At 47.2% G+C, this 20,074-nt stretch overlaps 1 protein-coding gene across 1 annotated transcript in view; it reads left to right on the plus strand.

The window, feature by feature from the left end:
- Positions 1-15,812, plus strand: part of PPAT (phosphoribosyl pyrophosphate amidotransferase) — a 47,891-nt gene extending 32,079 nt beyond the window's left edge. Inside the window, exons 6-11 of the mRNA XM_063920872.1 lie at positions 6,596-6,668; positions 12,765-12,919; positions 13,473-13,600; positions 13,687-13,908; positions 14,569-14,689; positions 14,822-15,812. Coding sequence (XP_063776942.1) covers positions 6,596-6,668; positions 12,765-12,919; positions 13,473-13,600; positions 13,687-13,908; positions 14,569-14,689; positions 14,822-14,997 — 875 coding nt within the window. The 3' untranslated portion in view covers positions 14,998-15,812. The remainder of the gene's footprint in view (positions 1-6,595; positions 6,669-12,764; positions 12,920-13,472; positions 13,601-13,686; positions 13,909-14,568; positions 14,690-14,821) is intronic.
- The last annotated feature ends 4,262 nt before the right edge of the window (positions 15,813-20,074 follow it).

The following is a 20,074-nucleotide window of genomic DNA, read 5'->3' on the forward strand; positions in this document are numbered from 1 at the left end:
TCTTAGAGAAAAAATTAGGTGCTTAGGATAATGTTGGGGCAAAAATATAGGCCCACCACGGCAACCAGGTGACCTCATCTGGTGGGACCGTAACACTAAGGTGTTGGGGACCACCAACCCCATGCTGGTGATGTAGCTGGGGGAAGTTTGCTGGACGACCATTCTAACTACCTCAATCAGTCTCTGGCTAGGGTATGGAGTTGTTATTGCCTACGTAACGCTGTTTGGTGCAAACAACCCTCGGAGAGTGATTGTATACATTTTTCTCTATCGTCCTAGTGGATGCTGGGGTTCCTGAAAGGACCATGGGGAATAGCGGCTCCGCAGGAGACAGGGCACAAAAAGTAAAGCTTTAGGATCAGGTGGTGTGCACTGGCTCCTCCCCCTATGACCCTCCTCCAAGCCTCAGTTAGATTTTTGTGCCCGGCCGAGAAGGGTGCAATCTAGGTGGCTCTCCTAAAGAGCTGCTTAGAAAAGTTTAGCTTAGTTTTTTTATTTTACAGTGAGTCCTGCTGGCAACAGGATCACTGCAACGAGGGACTTAGGGGAGAAGAAGTGAACTCACCTGCGTGCAGGATGGATTGGCTTCTTGGCTACTGGACATTAGCTCCAGAGGGACGATCACAGGTACAGCCTGGATGGTCACCGGAGCCTCGCCGCCGGCCCCCTTGCAGATGCTGAAACGAGAAGAGGTCCAGAATCGGCGGCAGAAGACTCCTCAGTCTTCTTAAGGTAGCGCACAGCACTGCAGCTGTGCGCCATTTTCCTCTCAGCACACTTCACACGGCAGTCACTGAGGGTGCAGGGCGCTGGGAGGGGGGCGCCCTGGGAGGCAAATGAAAACCTTTTTTGGCTAAAAATACCTCACATATAGCCTCCGGGGGCTATGTGGAGATATTTAACCCCTGCCAGAATCCGTTAAGAGCGGGAGACGAGGCCGCCGAAAAAGGGGCGGGGCCTATCTCCTCAGCACACAGCGCCATTTTCCCTCACAGAAAGGCTGGAGGGAAGGCTCCCAGGCTCTCCCCTGCACTGCACTACAGAAACAGGGTTAAAACAGAGAGGGGGGGCACTAATTTGGCGTTAGAAATATATAAAAGATGCTATAAGGGAAAACACTTATATAAGGTTGTCCCTATATAATTATAGCGTTTTTGGTGTGTGCTGGCAAACTCTCCCTCTGTCTCTCCAAAGGGCTAGTGGGTCCTGTCCTCTATCAGAGCATTCCCTGTGTGTGTGCTGTGTGTCGGTACGTGTGTGTCGACATGTATGAGGACGATGTTGGTGAGGAGGCGGAGCAATTGCCTGTAATGGTGATGTCACTCTCTAGGGAGTCGACACCGGAATGGATGGCTTATTTAGGGAATTACGTGATAATGTCAACACGCTGCAAGGTCGGTTGACGACATGAGACGGCCGACAAACAATTAGTACCGGTCCAGACGTCTCAGAAACACCGTCAGGGGTTTTAAAACGCCCGTTTACTTTAGTCGGTCGACACAGACACAGACACTGAATCCAGTGTCGACGGTGAATAAACAAACGTATTCCTTATTAGGGCCACACGTTAAGGGCAATGAAGGAGGTGTTACATATTTCTGATACTACAAGTACCACAAAAGAGGGTATTATGTGGGATGTGAAAAAACTACCGTAGTTTTTCCTGAATCAGATAAATTAAATGAAGTGTGTGATGATGCGTGGGTTCCCCCCGATAGAAAATATGGGCGGTATACCCTTTCCCGCCAGAAGTTAGGGCGCGTTGGGAAACGCCCCTTAGGGTGGATAAGGCGCTCACACGCTTATCAGAACAAGTGGCGGTACCGTCTATAGATAGGGCCGTCCTCAAGGAGCCAGCTGACAGGAGGCTGGAAAAATATCATAAAAAGTATATACACACATACTGGTGTTATACTGCGACCAGCGATCGCCTCAGCCTGGATGTGCAGAGCTGGGGTGGCTTGGTCGGATTCCCTGACTAAAAATATTGATACCCTTGACAGGGACAGTATTTTATTGACTATAGAGCATTTAAAGGATGTATTTCTATATATGCGAGATGCACAGAGGGATATTTGCACTCTGGCATCAAGAGTAAGTGCGATGTCCATATCTGCCAGAAGATGTTTATGGACACGACAGTGGTCAGGTGATGCAGATTCCAAACGGCACAAAGGTGTATTGCCGTATAAAGGAAGAGGAGTTATTTGGGGTCGGTCCATCGGACCTGGTGGCCAGGGCAACTGCTGGAAAATCCACCGTTTTTACCCTAAGTCACATCTCTGCAGAAAAAGACACCGTCTTTTCAGCCTCAGTCCTTTCGTCCCTATAAGAGTCATATCTGCCCAGGGATAGAGGAAAGGGAAGAAGACTGCAGCAGGCAGCCCATTCCCAGGAACAGAAGCGTTCCACCGCTTCTGACAAGCTCTCAGCATGACGCTGAGACCGTACAGGACCCCTGGATCCTACAAGTAGTATCCCAGGGGTACAGTTTGGAATGTCGAGACGTTTCCCCTGTGCAGGCTCCTGAAGTCTGCTTTACCAAGGTCTCCCTCCGACAAGGAGGCAGTATGGGAAAAAATTCACGAGCTGTATTCCCAGCAGGTGATAATTAAATTACCCCTCCTACAACAAGAAAAGGGGTATTATTCCACACTATATTGTGGTACTGAAGCCAGAAGGCTAGGTGAGACCTATTCTAAATCTAAAAAAATTTTGAACACTTACAAAGGTTCAAATCAAGATGGAGTCACTCAGAGCAGTGATAACGAACCGGGAAGAAGGGGACTATCTGGTGTCCCGAGACATCAGGGATGCTTACCTCCATGTCCCAAATTTGCCCTTATCACTAAGGGTACCTCAGGTTCGTGATACAGAACTGTCACTATCAGTTTCTGACGCTGCCGTTTGGATTGTCTACGGCACCCCGGGTCTTTACCAAGGTAATGGCCGAAATGATGGTTCTTCTTCGAAGAAAAGGCGTCTTAATTATCCCTTACTTGGACGATCTCCTGATAAGGGCAAAGTCCAGGAAACAGTTGGAGGTCGGAGTAGCACTATCTCGGATACTGTTACAACAGCAGGGGTGGATTCTAAATATTCCAAAATCGCAGCTGATCCCGACAACAAGTCTCCTGTGCTTAGGGATGATTCTGGACACAGTCCAGAAAAAGGTGTTTCTCCCGGAAGAGAAAGCCAGGGAGTTATCCGAGCTAGTCAGGAACCTCCTAAAATCAGTGCATCATTGCACAAGGGCCATGGTAAAAAAATGGTGACTTCCTTCGAAGCAATTCCAGTCGGCAGATTTCATGCAAGAACTTTTCAGTGGGATCTGCTGGACAAATGGTCCGGATCGCATCTTCAGATGCATCAGCGGGTAACCCTATATCCAAGGACAAGGGTGTCTCTCCTGTGGTGGTTACAGAGTGCTCATCTTCTAGAGGGCCGCAGATTCGGCATTCAGTTTTGGATGTTGGTGACCACGGAGGCCAGCCCGAGAGGCTGGGGAGCAGTCGCACAAGGAAAAAATTTCCAGGGAGTGTGATCAAGTCTGGAGATTTTTCTCCACATAAATATAGCTAAGGGTAAATTTATAATGCTCTAAGCTTAGCAAGACCTCTGCTTCAAGGTCAGCCGGTATTGATCCAGTGGGATAAAACATCACGGCAGTCGCCCACGTAAATAGACAGGGCGGCACAAGAAGCAGGAGGGCAGTGGCAAAAACTGCAAGGACTTTTCGCTGGGCGGAAAATCATGTGATAGCACTGTCAGCAGTGTTTCATTCCGGGAATGGAAACTGGGAAGCAGACTTCCTCAGTAGGCACGACCTCCACCCGGCAGAGTGGGAACTTCATGGGGAAGTTTTCCACATAATTGTAAACCGTTGGGAATTACCAAAGGTGGACATGATGGCGTCCCGTCTGAACAAAAAACGGGACAGGTATTGCGCCAGGTTAAGAGACCCTCAGGCAATAGCTGTGGACGTTCTGGTAACACCGTGGGTGTACCAGTCGGTGTATGTGTTCCATCCTCTGCTTTTCATACCTAAGGTACTGAGAATTATAAGACGTAGAGGAGTAAGAACTATACTCATGGCTCCGGATTGGCCAAGAAGGACTTGGTACCCGGAACTTCAAGAGATGCTCACAGAGGACTTATGGTCTCTGCCGCTAAGAAGGGACTTGTTTCAGCAAGTACCATGTCTGTTCCAAGACTTACCGCAGCTGCGTTTGACGGCATGGCGGTGGAACGCCGGATCCTAAGGGAAAAGGCATTCAGGAAGAGGTCATTCCTACCCTGGTCAAAGCCAGAAAGGAGGTGACCGCACAACATTATCACCACATGTGGCGAAAATATGTTGCGTGGTGTGAGGCCAGGAAGGCCCCACGAAGAAATTTCAACTCGGTCGATTCCTGCATTTCTTGCAAACAGGAGTGTCTATGGGCCTCAAATTGGGGTCCATTAAGGTTCAAATTTCGGCCCTGTCGATTTTTCTTCCAGAAAGAATTGGCTTCAGTTCCTGAAGTCCAGAAGTTTGTCAAGGGAGTATTGCATATACAACCCCCTTTTGTGCCTCCAGTGGCACTGTGGGATCTCAACGTAGTTCTGGGATTCCTCAAAACACATTGGTTTAAAACCAGTCAAATCTGTGGATTTGAAGCATCTCACATGAAAAGTGACCATGCTCTTGGCCCTGGCCTGGACCAGGCGAGTGTCAAATTGGTGGTTTTTTCTCAAAAAAGCCATATCTGTTTGTCCATTCGGACAGGGCAGAGCTGCGGACTCGTCCCCAGTTCTCTCCCTAAGGTGGTGTCAGTGTTTCACCTGAACCAGCTTATTGTGGTGCCTTGCACCTACTAGGGACTTGGAGGACTCCAAGTTGCTAGATGTTGTCAGGGCCCTGAAAATATGTTTCCAGGACGGCTGGAGTCAGGAAAACTGACTTGCTGTTATCCTGTATGCACCCGAAAAACTGGGTGCTCTTGCTTCTAAGCAGACTATTGCTAGTTGGATGTGTAATACAATTCAGCTTGCACATTCTGTGGCAGGCCTGCCACAGCCAAAATATGTAAATGCCCATTCCACAAGGAAGGTGGGCTCATCTTGGGCGGCTGCCCGAGGGGTCTCGGCTTTACAACTTTGCCGAGCGGCTATTTAGTCAGGGGCAAACACGTTTGTAAAATCCTACAAATTTGATACCCTGGCTAAGGAGGACCTGGAGTTCTCTCATTCGGTGCTGCAGAGTCATCCGCACTCTCCCGCCCGTTTGGGAGCTTTGGTATTATCCCCATGGTCCTTTCAGGAACCCCAGCATCCACTAGGACGATAGAGAAAATAAGAATTTACTTACCGATAATTCTATTTCTCGGAGTCCGTAGTGGATGCTGGGCGCCCATCCCAAGTGCGGATTATCTGCATTACTTGTACATAGTTACAAAAATCGGGTTATTATTGTTGTGAGCCATCTTTTCAGAGGCTCCGCTGTTATCATACTGTTAACTGGGTTCAGATCACAGGTTGTACAGTGTGATTGGTGTGGCTGGTATGAGTCTTACCCGGGATTCATAAATCCTTCCTTATTGTGTACGCTCGTCCGGGCACAGTACCTAACTGAGGCTTGGAGGAGGGTCATAGGGGGAGGAGCCAGTGCACACCACCTGATCCTAAAGCTTTACTTTTTGTGCCCTGTCTCCTGCGGAGCCGCTATTCCCCATGGTCCTTTCAGGAACCCCAGCATCCACTACGGACTCCGAGAAATAGAATTATCGGTAAGTAAATTCTTATTATTTTTAAGTCCCAGGTCTGCTACATGAAGTAGTGCTTGGCTCATTTTAAACATTTTATTTTTATACTGTGTAGCATTTCTACAAACTGCAAGTTGTCGTGTCTAAAACTGTCTGTGCTTTGGTCACTAGTGAGATTAACACACAGGCTTCAGTGCCTACTGTGCCAGGACTTTCACCTTTGTCACAGTGCTTCTAGTCTGTCCGAACAATAGCCATTTATATATTTTTATTTATTAACAGTTTCTTATATAGCGCAGCAAATTCCGTTTCGCTTTATCATTGGACACAATGATAAAACAAAACTGGGTAATAAACATAGTCATAGCGGTAGGAAGGCCCTGCTCGCAAGCTTACAATCTATAGGAAAATAGACATGGATACACAAGGATAGGTGCTATCTATTGCATATTTGTCCACCGGATTGCGAAGGTTCTATGTGGGTTTCATGATATCACAGCAGTGATGAACCCTGGTCAGAAAGAAGGGAAAGGGAAGAAAGAGGGAATATGTGGTGAATATGTGCGGACTGTACAGTGGGGATATAATTGGATAGGAAAGCTTATGAAGGTTGAGTGAGCGGTTCTGGAATGTGATAATCTTGTCCGAAGACGTGAGTTTTTTCAGGGAATGCTTCAAGGTTTGGAGACTAGGGGATAGTCTTATTGTGCGTGGTATGGCATTCCGCAGAGTGGGTGCAGCCCGAAGAAAGTCCTGCAATCGTGCACGGGAGCGAGTAATGAGTGTGGATGAGAGACGAGGATCTACTACTACAACTACAAAAATAAAATGTATTTGTGTTTTATTTCTAGAAAAGAAACGATCGGAGACAGAGGGCTGGGTGGTCTCCTCGGAGTCTTGCAGTTATTTGTCAATTGGTGCAGAGTAAGTATTGATGTATCCCCATATGTATATGTGGCTTATTTGCTAAAAAGTGCAAAACTGTAGACAAGACTTGAATGAGGTCTTAGAAGTCTCTCTGCGGCTTTCGCTTAAACCTAATCAGCACAGTTTTACAACTGCTTACACAAGATGCATTCTCTCCACTTATGCAAGTTTGCTGTACAGACCTAACTTGTGATATTATACAACTGTGTCCTCTGGATTTGGAGAGAAAGGCAGGGTTGAGAAAATTCCGCACAAGACCTCCCCTTGTTTATTCGTTAACTCTAATTTCTCTGACTTCCTAGTGGATGCTGGGTACTCCGTAAGGACCATGGGGAATAGACAGGCTCCGCAGGAGACTGGGCACTCTTTAAAGAAAGATTAGGTACTACATCTGGTGTGCACTGGCTCCTCCCTCTATGCCTCTCCTCCAGACCTCAGTTAGAATCTGTGCCCGGCCTGAGCTGGATGCACTTAGTGGGCTCTCCTGAGTTCACTATAAAGAAAGTATTTGTTAGGTTTTTTTATTTTCAGTGAGATCTGCCGGCAACAGACTCACTGCTACGTGGGACTTAGGGGAGAGAAGCAAACCTACCTGCTTGCAGCTAGCTTGTGCTTCTAAGGCTACTGGACACCATTAGCTCCAGAGGGATCGAACACAGGGCCCGACCTCGATCGTCCGTTCCCGGAGCTGCGCCGCCGTCCCCCTTGCAGAGCCGGAAGACGGAAGAAACCGGAGAAAATCGGCGGCTGAAGACTCCGGTCTTCAATAAGGTAGCGCACAGCACTGCAGCTGTGTGCCATTGCTCCCACAGCACACCACATGCTCCGGTCACTGGTGGGTGCAGGGCGCTGGGGGGGGGGCGCCCTGGGCTGCAATTAGTATACCTTAATGGCAAACTGCACATAATACAGTTTTAAACTGTATATGTGCCTAATCCCCCGCCATAATTTTCATTAAAAAAGCGGGAGAAGCCCACCGCTGAAGGGGCGGGGCTATCTTCCTCAGCACAGCCAGCGCCATTTTTTCTTCACAGCTCCGCTGGAAGGACGCTCCCCAGGCTCTCCCCTGCAGTATACACTACAGAAAGGGTAAAAAAGAGAGGGTGGGCACATAAATTTAGGCGCAAAATTGTGATATAAGCAGCTATAGGGGGAAAATTCACTTTGTGTATAGTGTATATCCCTCTGTTATATAGCGCTCTGGTGTGTGCTGGCATACTCTCTCTCTGTCTCCCCAAAGGACTTTGTGGGGTCCTGTCCTCAGTCAGAGCATTCCCTGTGTGTGTGTGTGCGGTGTGTCGGTACGGCTGTGTCGACATGTTTGATGAGGACGCTTACGTGGAGGCGGAGCAGGTGCCGATAAGTGTGATGTCACCCCCTGCGGGGCCGACACCTGAGTGGATGGATATGTGGAAGGTATTAACCGACAGTGTCAACTCCTTGCATAAAAGGTTCGATGACGCAGCTTTGGGACAGCCGGCATCTCAGCCCGCGCCTGCCCAGGCATCTCAGAGGCCATCAGGGGCTCAAAAACGCCCGCTACCTCAGATGGCAGACACAGATGTCGACACGGAGTCTGACTCCAGTGTCGACGAGGATGAGACAAATGTACAATCCACCAGGGCCATCCGATGCATGATTACGGCAATGAAGAATGTGTTGCACATTTCTGACATTAACCCGGTTACCACAAAAAAGGGTATTATGTTTGGGGAGAAAAAGCAGCCAGTGACTTTTCCCCCATCTGATGAGTTAAATGAATTGTGTGAAGAAGCGTGGGGTTCCCCAGATAAGAAACTAGTAATTTCTAAGCGGTTACTAATGGCGTACCCTTTCCCGCCAACAGATAGGTTACGCTGGGAGACATCCCCTAAGGTGGACAAGGCGCTCACACGCTTATCAAAAAAGGTGGCACTGCCTTCTCAGGATACGGCCGCCTTAAAGGAGCCTGCAGATAGAAAGCAGGAGGCTATCCTGAAGTCTGTGTATACACACTCAGGTACTATACTGAGACCTGCTATTGCTTCAGCATGGATGTGTAGTGCTGCAACAGCGTGGTCTGATTCCCTGTCTGATAACATTGATTCCCTTGACAGGGACACTATATTGCTAACCATAGAGCATATTAAAGACGTAGTCTTATATATGAGAGATGCACAGAGGGACATTTGCCAGCTGGCATCTAGAATTAATGCAATGTCCATTTCTGCCAGGAGAGTATTATGGACTCGGCAGTGGACAGGTGATGCCGATTCTAAAAGGCACATGGAAATTTTGCCTTATAAGGGTGAGGAATTGTTTGGGGAAGGTCTCTTGAACCTCGTATCCACAGCAACAGCAGGGAAGTTGACTTTTTCACCTCAGGTTCCCTCACAGCCTAAGAAAGCACCGTATTATCAAGTACAGTCCTTTTGGCCTCAGAAAGGCAAGCGGGTTAGAGGCGCGTCCTTTCTGCCCAGAGGCAGGGGTAGAGGGAAAAAGCTGCACCATACAGCCAGTTCCCAGGAACAAAAATCCTCCCCTGCTTCCACTAAGTCCACCGCATGACGCTGGGGCTCCACATGTGGAGCCAGGTGCGGTGGGGGCCCGTCTCCGGAACTTCAGCGACCGGTGGGTTCGCTCACAGGTGGATCTCTGGGTTCTACAAGTGGTATCTCAGGGATACAAGCTGGAGTTCGAGACGTCTCCCCCTCGCCGTTACCTCAAATCAGCCTTGCCAGCTACTCCCCAGGACAGGGAGGTAGTACTGGCGGCAATTCACAAGCTGTACCTCCAGCAGGTGATAATCAAAGTTCCCCTCCTTCAACAGGGACGGGGTTACTATTCCACAATGTTTGTGGTACCGAAACCAGACGGTTCGGTGAGACCCATTCTAAATTTGAAATCCTTGAACACTTACATAAGGAAGTTCAAGTTCAAAATGGAATCGCTCAGGGCGGTTATTGCAAGCCTGGAAGAGGGGGATTATATGGTATCACTGGACATCAAGGATGCTTACCTACATGTCCCCATTTACCCACCTCACCAGGTGTACCTCCGTTTTGTGGTACAGGACTGCCATTACCAATTCCAGACGTTGCCGTTTGGTCTGTCCACGGCACCGAGGGTATTTACCAAAGTAATGGCCGAAATGATGATACTCCTTCGAAAGAAGGGAGTTATAATTATCCCGTACTTGGACGATCTCCTTATAAAGGCGAGGTCCATGGAGCAGTTGTTGGTCGGAGTAGCACTATCTCAGGAAGTGCTACAACAGCACGGCTGGATTCTGAATATCCCAAAGTCGCAGCTGGTTCCTACGACGCGTCTGCTGTTCCTGGGTATGATTCTGGACACAGAACAGAAGAAGGTGTTTCTCCCGGAGGAGAAGGCCAAGGAGTTGTCCTCTCTGGTCAGAGACCTCCTGAAACCAAAACAGGTGTCGGTGCATCACTGCACGCGAGTCCTGGGAAAGATGGTAGCTTCTTCCGAAGCAATTCCCTTCGGCAGGTTCCATGCAAGGATCTTTCAGTGGGATCTGTTAGACAAGTGGTACGGATCGCATCTTCAGATGCATCGGCTGATCACCCTGTCTCCGAGGGCCAGGGTGTCTCTGCTGTGGTGGCTGCAGAGTGCTCATCTTCTCGAGGGCCGCAGATTCTGCATACAGGACTGGGTCCTGGTGACCATGGATGCAAGCCTCCCGAGGTTGGGGGGCAGTCACTCAGGGAAGAAACTTCCAAGGACAATGTTCGAGTCAGGAGGCTTCCCTACACATAAATATTCTGGAACTAAGGGCCATTTACAATGCCCTAAGTCAGGCAAAACCCCTGCTTCAAAACCAGCCGGTGCTGATTCAGTCAGACAACATCACGGCGGTCGCCCATGTAAACCGACAGGGCAGCACAAGAAGCAGGATGGCGATGGCAGAAGCCACAAGGATTCTCCGATGGGCGGAAAATCACGTGATAGCACTGTCAGCAGTGTTCATTCCGGGAGTGGACAACTGGGAAGCAGACTTCCTCAGCAGGCACGACCTCCACCCGGGAGAGTGGAGACTCCAGAAGTCTTCCAGCTGATTGTAAATCGTTGGGAAAGGCCTCAGGTGGACATGATGGCGTCCCGCCTCAACAAAAAGCTAAAAAGATATTGCGCCAGGTCAAGGGACCCTCAGGCGATAGCTGTGGACGCTCTAGTGACACCGTGGGTGTACCAGTCGGTTTATGTGTTCCCTCCTCTTCCTCTCATACCAAAGGTACTGAGAATAATAAAAAAGAGAGGAGTAAGAACTATACTCATCGTTCCGGATTGGCCAAGAAGAACTTGGTACCCGGAACTACAAGAAATGATCTCAGAGGACCCTTGGCCTCTGCCGCTCCGACAGGACCTGCTACAGCAGGGTCCCTGTCTGTTCCAAGACTTACCGCGGCTGCGTTTGACGGCATGGCGGTTGAACGCCGGATCCTGATGGAAAAGGGCATTCCGGTTGAAGTCATTCCTACGCTGATAAAAGCTAGGAAGGATGTGACAGCAAAACATTATCACCGCATATGGCGAAAATATGTTGCTTGGTGTGAGGCTATGAAGGCCCCAACAGAAGAATTTCAGCTGGGTCGATTTCTGCACTTCCTACAGTCAGGAGTGACTATGGGCCTAAAATTGGGATCCATTAAAGTCCAGATTTCGGCCCTGTCTATTTTCTTTCAAAAAGAACTGGCTTCACTGCGTGAAGTTCAGACGTTTGTTAAGGGAGTGCTGCATATTCAGCCCCCTTTTGTGCCTCCAGTGGCACCTTGGGATCTCAACGTTGTGTTGGATTTCCTAAAATCACATTGGTTTGAGCCACTTCAGACCGTGGAGTTGAAATATCTCACGTGGAATGTGGTCATGCTTTTGGCCTTGGCTTCGGCTAGGCGTGTGTCAGAATTGGCGACTTTGTCATGTAAAAGCCCCTACCTGATCTTCCATATGGACAGGGCAGAATTGAGGACTCGTCCCCAATTTCTCCCTAAGGTGGTATCAGCGTTTCATTTGAACCAACCTATTGTGGTGCCTGCGGCTACTCTGGACTTGGAGGCTTCCAAGTTGCTGGATGTAGTCCGGGCCCTGAAAATCTATGTTTCCAGGACGGCTAGAGTCAGAAAAACTGACTCGCTGTTTATCCTGCATGCACCCAACAAGCTGGGTGCTCCTGCTTCTAAGCAGACTATTGCTCGCTGGATCTGTAGCACCATTCAACTTGCACATTCTGCGGCTGGACTGCCGCATCCTAAATCAGTCAAAGCCCATTCCACGAGGAAGGTGGGCTCTTCTTGGGCGGCTACCCGAGGGGTCTCGGCTTTACAACTTTGCCGAACTGCTACCTGGTCGGGATCAAACACGTTTGCAAAATTCTACAAGTTTGATACACTGGCTGAGGAGGACCTTGAGTTTGCTCATTCGGTGCTGCAGAGTCATCCGCACTCTCCCGCCCGTTTGGGAGCTTTGGTATAATCCCCATGGTCCTTACGGAGTACCCAGCATCCACTAGGACGTCAGAGAAAATAAGATTTTACTCACCGGTAAATCTATTTCTCGTAGTCCGTAGTGGATGCTGGGAGCCTGTCCCAAGTGCGGACTTCTGCAATACTTGTATATAGTTATTGCTTAACTATAGGGTTTTTTGTTCTGAGCCATCTGTTTAATGAGGCTCAATTGTTGTTCATACTGTTAACTGGGTATAGTTATCACGAGTTGTACGGTGTGGCTGGTATGAGTCTTACCCTGGATTCCAAATCCTTTCCTAGTAATGTCAGCTCTTCCGGGCACAGTTTCCCTAACTGAGGTCTGGAGGAGGGGCATAGAGGGAGGAGTCGGTGCACACCAGATGTAGTACCTAATCTTTCTTTAAAGAGTGCCCAGTCTCCTGCGGAGCCCGTCTATTCCCCATGGTCCTTACGGAGTACCCAGCATCCACTACGGACTACGAGAAATAGATTTACCGTGAGTAAAATCTTATTTTTTGTGTTGCTAAAAAAAACAAGGAGGCTAATGATAGTAGATTACCAAATTCCTCTGTAATTTGTGCCAGTTGTGTGGAAAAGTACTTATTCACCTCTCCTTGCACACCTGTAGGTATTACCGGGAAGTCCTGCCGGGAGAAATAGTGAAGATTGCTCGGGATGGAGTGCAGACTCTAGACATTGTACCCAGACCTAGAGAGAGAGACCCATCTGCATTCTGTATTTTTGAATATGTATATTTTGCACGGCCAGACTCTCTATTTGAAGGTAGGATTCTCTCCCCCCTCCTTTTTTTCCCACTAGAACAGGGGTCCTTAACATATTATATTATATGGCTCATTGGCAAAAAAGTGTCATAATGTGTATGTTTTCTGATGAACTGGATCTATGTGGTCTGATGAATACTTGTGCAAAGTAACCTTCGCTTCTGTTTATAATTTGTTATAGCTTAATATCAATAGCTATAATTGTACATTATTCATACAGGAATGCATTCTTCAAAAGAACATTATGGTTTTTAACATCGCCATAGCTCCCTGATTTAATTGGTTTTGACTAACAGATTATAAAGCCTCTCAACCTGAGAATCCATAAGGTATCTTCTTGGCTTGATTTGGTTCTTTAAACCTCTGGTCTATGTGGATGCCTCGCTTTGTATGTTGTAGACTTCGCAAACCTAATTTATGAGCTCTGCCGCGAAACAGCTGGAAAAGCGGGTCATATATTCTGCGAGTATAAAATTAGAGCATTCGTATTGATTTTAAGTTTCTTCTCTGTAGCGATGATATACTGTTGAAACTTAATCTGCATTCTCTCGCAGGACAAATGGTGTATTCAGTCCGACGGAGGTGTGGTCAGCAGCTGGCTATTGAAGCCCCAGTTGAGGCTGACCTGGTTAGCACTGTACCCGAATCTGCCACGCCTGCAGCTCTTGGCTATGCCGAGAAGGTAATCTAGGTCGCCTCAAGGTTTTTTTTTTGTTTGTTTTTTTCTCTATGTAATCGACTGACTGAATCATTTGGTTTCATTCATAGTGTGGCATTAAATATGTAGAAGTACTTTGCAAAAATCGTTACGTAGGACGTACCTTTATTCAGCCAAATATGAGGTTACGGCAGCTTGGCGTAGCGAAAAAATTTGGAGTCCTCTCCGATAACTTTGTGGGGAAAAGAGTCGTGTTAATAGACGATTCCATTGTGAGGGGAAACACCATCTCTCCCATCATTAAACTGCTGAGGGATTCTGGCGCAAAAGAGGTGAGAGCTTGCTGGAACTCTATGGAAGACAAAATAATTATACTAACAATTATCTGTTTCTGGAAGTGTCAGACCTGATATATAGACCTAAGTACATCTACATGAGAAACATTAGTCCTGCACATGTTCATGAGTGTGGGCTGCTATAATGCAGTATTGTTTGAGATACTGTATGTGACATATAATCCATGAGCAGCACATGAATGTGTGATTGTGGGTAAGGTTTAGTTTGCTGTTTTCCATAAAGTCTTATGTTTGAGCTCATTGGCTTACTCTATGTGGCTCTTCAGTGACCAATGGGGTGTACAGCTAAATTAGAACTTTGGATGTCACTGTAAAATGCAGCCTCAGAATCCATCAGAATGATTACATTTGTGTAACCACTAAACCAGTCCTCGTGACATGTTCCAACGAACACTGAAATGTATGAAGATGGATTTATGTATTTGTAGTTCTGAAGATACCAACTAAAGTCTTACCTGAAGTAAACTGATTAGCAAATACTTCCATTACAAATATACTTTTAGAAAACTACTTGCACACTCTGGACCCAAACTTGTCTCTTGTCTGTTTGTAAATTGTGGCATTTCTTCTATGTATTTTTTTTTATTTATTTTTTCCATGGTCTCTATATTCTATTAATTGGCTATATTTTTTTAGGTTCACATACGTGTGGCTTCCCCACCAATAAAATATCCCTGTTACATGGGGATTAATATTCCTACAAAAGAAGAGCTGATTGCAAACCGTCCAGAATTCAGTGACCTGGCAGGTCACATCGGTGAGTAAGCCTTGCTCATAACAGTCTAATTGTGTTGCATATAATGTTCTGTCTCATGAGAATTTGTTTTTTTACAAGTAATTGTGTCGTAAGAAGTATCTGATTCTAGTTTATTTCCTTTATGCATGGCAGGTGCAGACAGTGTGGTCTACCTCTCCGTGGAAGGACTGACGTCTGCAGTTCGGGAGGGCATTAAATCCTTGAAAGAACAGCCAAATGGGATAAATGGCAAAACGACGCACAGCTCTTCCCATGGCCACTGTACCGCGTGCCTCACGGGAGAGTACCCAGTGGACCTGGAGTGGTGACTCCTACCTTTTTGTGTGATACGGCTCCTGCTGCTCCAACAGGACTGTGGTGTTTTGTTTTGTTTTTATTATTTATTGGTTTTAACTGATGGACAGCTGCTACCAAAAGCATTGCTTACTCAAACACCAATCCGAGCTGATACGTGAACAGAAAATGGTTACCAAGAGAACATTTGAGATTATGATTTATCTTTACTAGACTGTAAAAACAAATCACTTGTACAGTATGTTGTCTCCACAGCGTGTCTGTTCTACCATTTTAGATTAGTTTAGTTTGAAGTCAGATCTGGTGACAAACCACTTCATTCTTTTTTTTTTTTTTTTTTTGGTCTTTGGATCTATATTTTTTTTTTTTTTTTTTAATGTAGTGCATTTAATGTCTTATAATGGTTTTTATTCTGTTGCCTGACAAGACTGTTTAAGTGCTCACAATAGGTTTGTAAATCAGAACTTTCTGGTATGACAAGAAAACCGGTTCCCTTTATATTTTTGTAGTGCTCTCATTTATTCACACAACGATGTCTTGAGCTTTTGCTCATGTCTTGCTGCAGCTGCTCTTCTCAACGGAAGTGAGGTGAGGGTCCTGACAGAGCATTTGTTTTGTAGGTTAGTTATATTAGTTTATTAGAAAAACAAAGCTACTTGATGAAGATGTATTGGTGGGTGACATGGCAAAATCAGGGTCTGACCGTTCCTTCATTTTATCGGGTGCATTACCTGTAGGCAAGGCCCATGGAGGGTGTGTTATTGCTGCAAATGATTATTCTGTAAAATACAACTGTAAAATAGAGCATTTTATAAACATGTAAACACCACTCGTGCTCGACTGCATTTGCTTTTCTTACAAATATCACCTGTGCGCACATGCCGTTATGGACCAATATTGCTCCTGTAATACGTCATACAAAGGCTTTCCTATATACACCCTCTTGTCTCTGCGTGCATCTGACTGCTTTCACTAAGTCACACAGCCTAAATAGAAGGTATAACTAGAGCAGGTGGTCAGCAAACACTTCTAGGGATCAAACTTTAGGAATTATGGCACAAATACATATACTTAGATAAAATGGGATTTGAATAGTTGATATGACCTGGCAGTGGCAGGGACAGTTAGACCCAAGCATTGAATGAGGCAGAAAGGCTGCTGCTGGTCCCATATTGCAATGGGGATTCTGTAGATGCTGTAAGCGATACAGCAGGAGCCTGTGGTAAACTAAGCATACCCTTTATTTTTATGGGGGGGGGGGGGGGTTTGTTAAGTTCCAACACGGCTAGCAGTGCACAGCCATCTAGGCCTGGCTTGGCTTGCACTGAGAGCATTGATTAAAGGTGTTGGTGGCCCCTTGAGAGTGGTGCTTGGCGTAATTCACCCCACCCCCCTTAATCCAAACATGGGCATAACCTAGAGGTTCTCAAAGGCGGTCCACCAGGCACCCCAACAGTCCAGATTTAACTTTACCCACTCTTGGCCACAGGTGACTTAGTTATCACCTCAGTCAATTTGATTTAGCTATCTGTGCTGAGCCATGGATATACCTAAAACCTGGACTGTTTGGGTGCCTTGAGGGCAAATTATCCCAGGCCTAATCCCTGGTGTTGGGATTCTGGTGTCAGTCACATGACCACTGCCATCCTAAACGCATCCTGCATGTATGGGTTGCTTTCTTAATTTCTTCAGCTGTAGCCCAAATAAATGAAAAGTGTGAAAATTTGTGCTAAATGATTAGCCAACCCCTCCTCCCAGAAGCTTTACGGCAGCTACAGTACCTGCCCTTTGTCCAGACGGAAAATTATATTTCTTTTACGTACTAGAGCAGTGATTTTCAACCTCCTTTTTTTTTTTTTTTTTTTTTTTTTTTTTACTCGCGGCACACTGAACAATATTTTCAAATTGCCAAGGCGCACCATCGGTTCCCCACAGAAAAAAACAAAAAACACACATTGGCCTTCATAGTAAAAAAAAATCCACACATACATTGGCCTACACATTAAAAACAATCACATTGCTCCCCACATAAATCCTATTACTCCCCACATGAATTATTCACATTGTTCCCCCCATAAATCTTTATTCTCCCTACATAAATCCTATTGTTCCCCTACCGGTTAGCTGTCCTCCTTCCTGGCCCTCAGTGGCAGGGGTTGATAGTGGAGCGCTGCGAATACTGAGCAACGGGTGGGCAGGTGTGGATGTGGGTGGGCAAGGAAAGCGGTGTATGCAGGCAGGAACTGGAAGATGTGTATGCGGGTGGGTTGGCTGGGTGGTGAGACGTGGCTGCCGTGACCTATGATATTATACCGCCGCGTCTTCAAGGCATACGTCACAGCCAGAGCACGACTGATCCTCTAAGAAGAGCCTGGGCCAACAGTTCACTCTGAAGGTGCAGGAAGCTACTCTGGCTCCGCGGCACACCTTGCAACTGGTCGCGGCACACTGGTTGAAAAAGCCTGTCCTAGAGGATGCTGGGGACTCCAAAAGGACCATGGGGTATAGACGGATCCGCAGGAGACATGGGCACACTAAAAATACTTTTACTGGGTGTGAACTGGCTCCTCCCTCTATGCCCCTCCCCCAGACCTCAGTTAGACTTTGGGCCCAGGAGTGACTGGACACACACTAGGGGAGCTCTACTGAGTTTCTCTAGAAAGACTTTTGTTAGGTTTTTTAATTTTCAGGGAGACCTGCTGGTTACAGGCTCCCTGCATCGTGGGACTGAGGGGAGAGAAGTGAGACCTACTTCTTCTTAGTTAAAGGCTCTGCTTCTTAGGCTACTGGGCACCATTAGCTCCAGAGGGTTCGATCACTTGGTTCGCCTAGCTGCTTGTTCCCAGAGCCGCGCCGTCACCCCCCTCACAGAAGACCGAAGCCAGGTGAGTATTAGAAGAACCGAAGACTTCAGACGGCAGAATACTTCAGTAACGGTACAGCGCAGTGGTCATGCTGCGCCCCATGCTCCCACACACTTTACCAACGGCACTCACAGGGCGCTGGGGGGGGGGGGGGGGGGAGGAGAGTGGAGGAGAGTGTGCCCTGGGCAGCAGTTACTGAGGCTCACTGGACTGGCAGAACGTAGAATCCCATACCCCAGCCAGTATAAAAAATTTAAAATTGAGCGGGACTACAGCGTGCCGGGAAGGGGCGGGGCTTAGCCGCACAGCTCACCACCGCCATTTTCTCTCCACAGCCGCTGCAGAGATGCTTGCCCAGACCTCCAAGCTCCTTCAAGTAACAGGGGAGCAAAACATGAATTTTGGTGCTTTTTATAATATATTGCAGCGCTAGACACATATATTTTATGGTAGTATATGGTCGCTGGGGTGTGAGCTGTGGGTCTGTCCCCTTGTTTTTGGCTGGTGTGGGTGTGTCGGTACTACGTGTCGACATGTCTGAGGTTGAGTGTTCCTCCCTGGAGGTTGTTACTGGGGGCGCAGAGGGATTTGGGAAGGACTGTCGGCACAGCCGACTGCTGATTGGGTAAATATGCTGAGTACACTGAATGCAAATGTGGCTTTATTGAGGCTGGATAAATCTGATTCTCAGACACAAACATGGAGAAAATCCATGGAGGACGCTTTATCTCAGGTACAGACCACCTCAGGATCACAAAAGTGTTCATTTACCCAGATGGCAGATACAGATACCGTCACGGACTCTGATTCTGATGTCGATTTCAATGAGGCTTCCTTACATCCGAGGGTTGTTAGGAGTATTCAGTACATGATTGTAGCTATCAAAGATGTTTTACATATCTCTGAGGAACCTGCTGTTCCTGACACAGGGGTTTGCTTATTTAAAGGGAAAAGGCCTGAGGTGAAGTTTCCCCCCTCTCATGAAATGAATGCGCTTTGTGAAAAGGCTTGGGAGTCGCCTGACAAAAGGTGGCAGATTCACAAGAGAATTTTCCCCTGGACCCCAACGAAAGGAGCAATTTCTCGACTGGAGACACCGATATAGTTAAGGGGGCCGTACCCAGCTGCGCCTGCAGTGCATGACGCAGCTGGAGGTAGTGAAAAAAAGCAGTATTAGCAACAGCATAGTCGCCACGTAGCCGCTCAAATGATTTAAGAATACCATTATCATAAAGCTGAGCAAATGTTGTAACTCCCATCCGCCGCCATAAAGTATCCGAGGATAGGGGCAGTAGCTCCCTATAAGAGGCATTAAACCACACTGGTGTATCAGTATCAATGTCTTGCCAGTCAAAAAAGATGTGCGCCAATCGCCAGACCAGAAGAGCCTGTCTAAGAATAGGGGGAAGACCAGAGAGAGTAGAGCCAGATAGCAAAAAATGAAGTAGAGAGAGAGGAGACTCCACCCACTCGGCATAGAACCCCAACAATGTGTCCCCACCTGCATCCAGGAGCCAACAAGAAAGGTAAACCAGCTGAGAGGCCAAGTAGTATAGTCTCAAATTAGAGAGGCCAAGACCTCCATCTAATTTGGACTTAACCAGGGCCTTCATAGCCACCCTAGGCGCCCCGCCTCCCCAAACAAAAGAGTTCAATACGCCGTCAATAGAGGAAAAAACTTTTTTAGGTATGTACACAGGAGAATGTTGCAGCACATACAGATACCTGGGTTGGATAGACATTTTAAATAAATTAATACGGCCCATCACAGTGAGAGGAAGCTTCTTCCACAGGTGAGCCTTCTTTTTAAAATTACGTGTCACAGGCTCCACATTTAACGCAACATAGTCCTGCGGACAAGGAGAGATCCAAATCCCCAAATATTTAAACTGGAGGGTCCACTGCAGCGGGCAAGAGGAGTCCGTCACATCAGGGAGAACACCAGATATGGGGTAGATATTGGACTTGTTCCAATTTATCTGTAAACCAGAATAAGTTCCAAAATGATTAACTAACTGCAACATAGTGAGTAACGAATTCTCAGAATCATTAAGAAATAAAAGCATGTCGTCAGCATATAGTGCGATAGTAACAACATGGCTCCCAACCTTAATGCCTACAATGTCCGGGGACATACGTATGCAACTAGCTAGCGGTTCAATGGCAATGGCAAGGGCAAATAGGGCCAGAGAGAGTGGGCAGCCCTGCCTCGTACCCCTCTCCAGTG

The sequence above is a fragment of the Pseudophryne corroboree genome, chromosome 1 (genome assembly GCF_028390025.1).
Source record: "Pseudophryne corroboree isolate aPseCor3 chromosome 1, aPseCor3.hap2, whole genome shotgun sequence".
Taxonomy (NCBI): Eukaryota; Metazoa; Chordata; class Amphibia; order Anura; family Myobatrachidae; genus Pseudophryne; species Pseudophryne corroboree.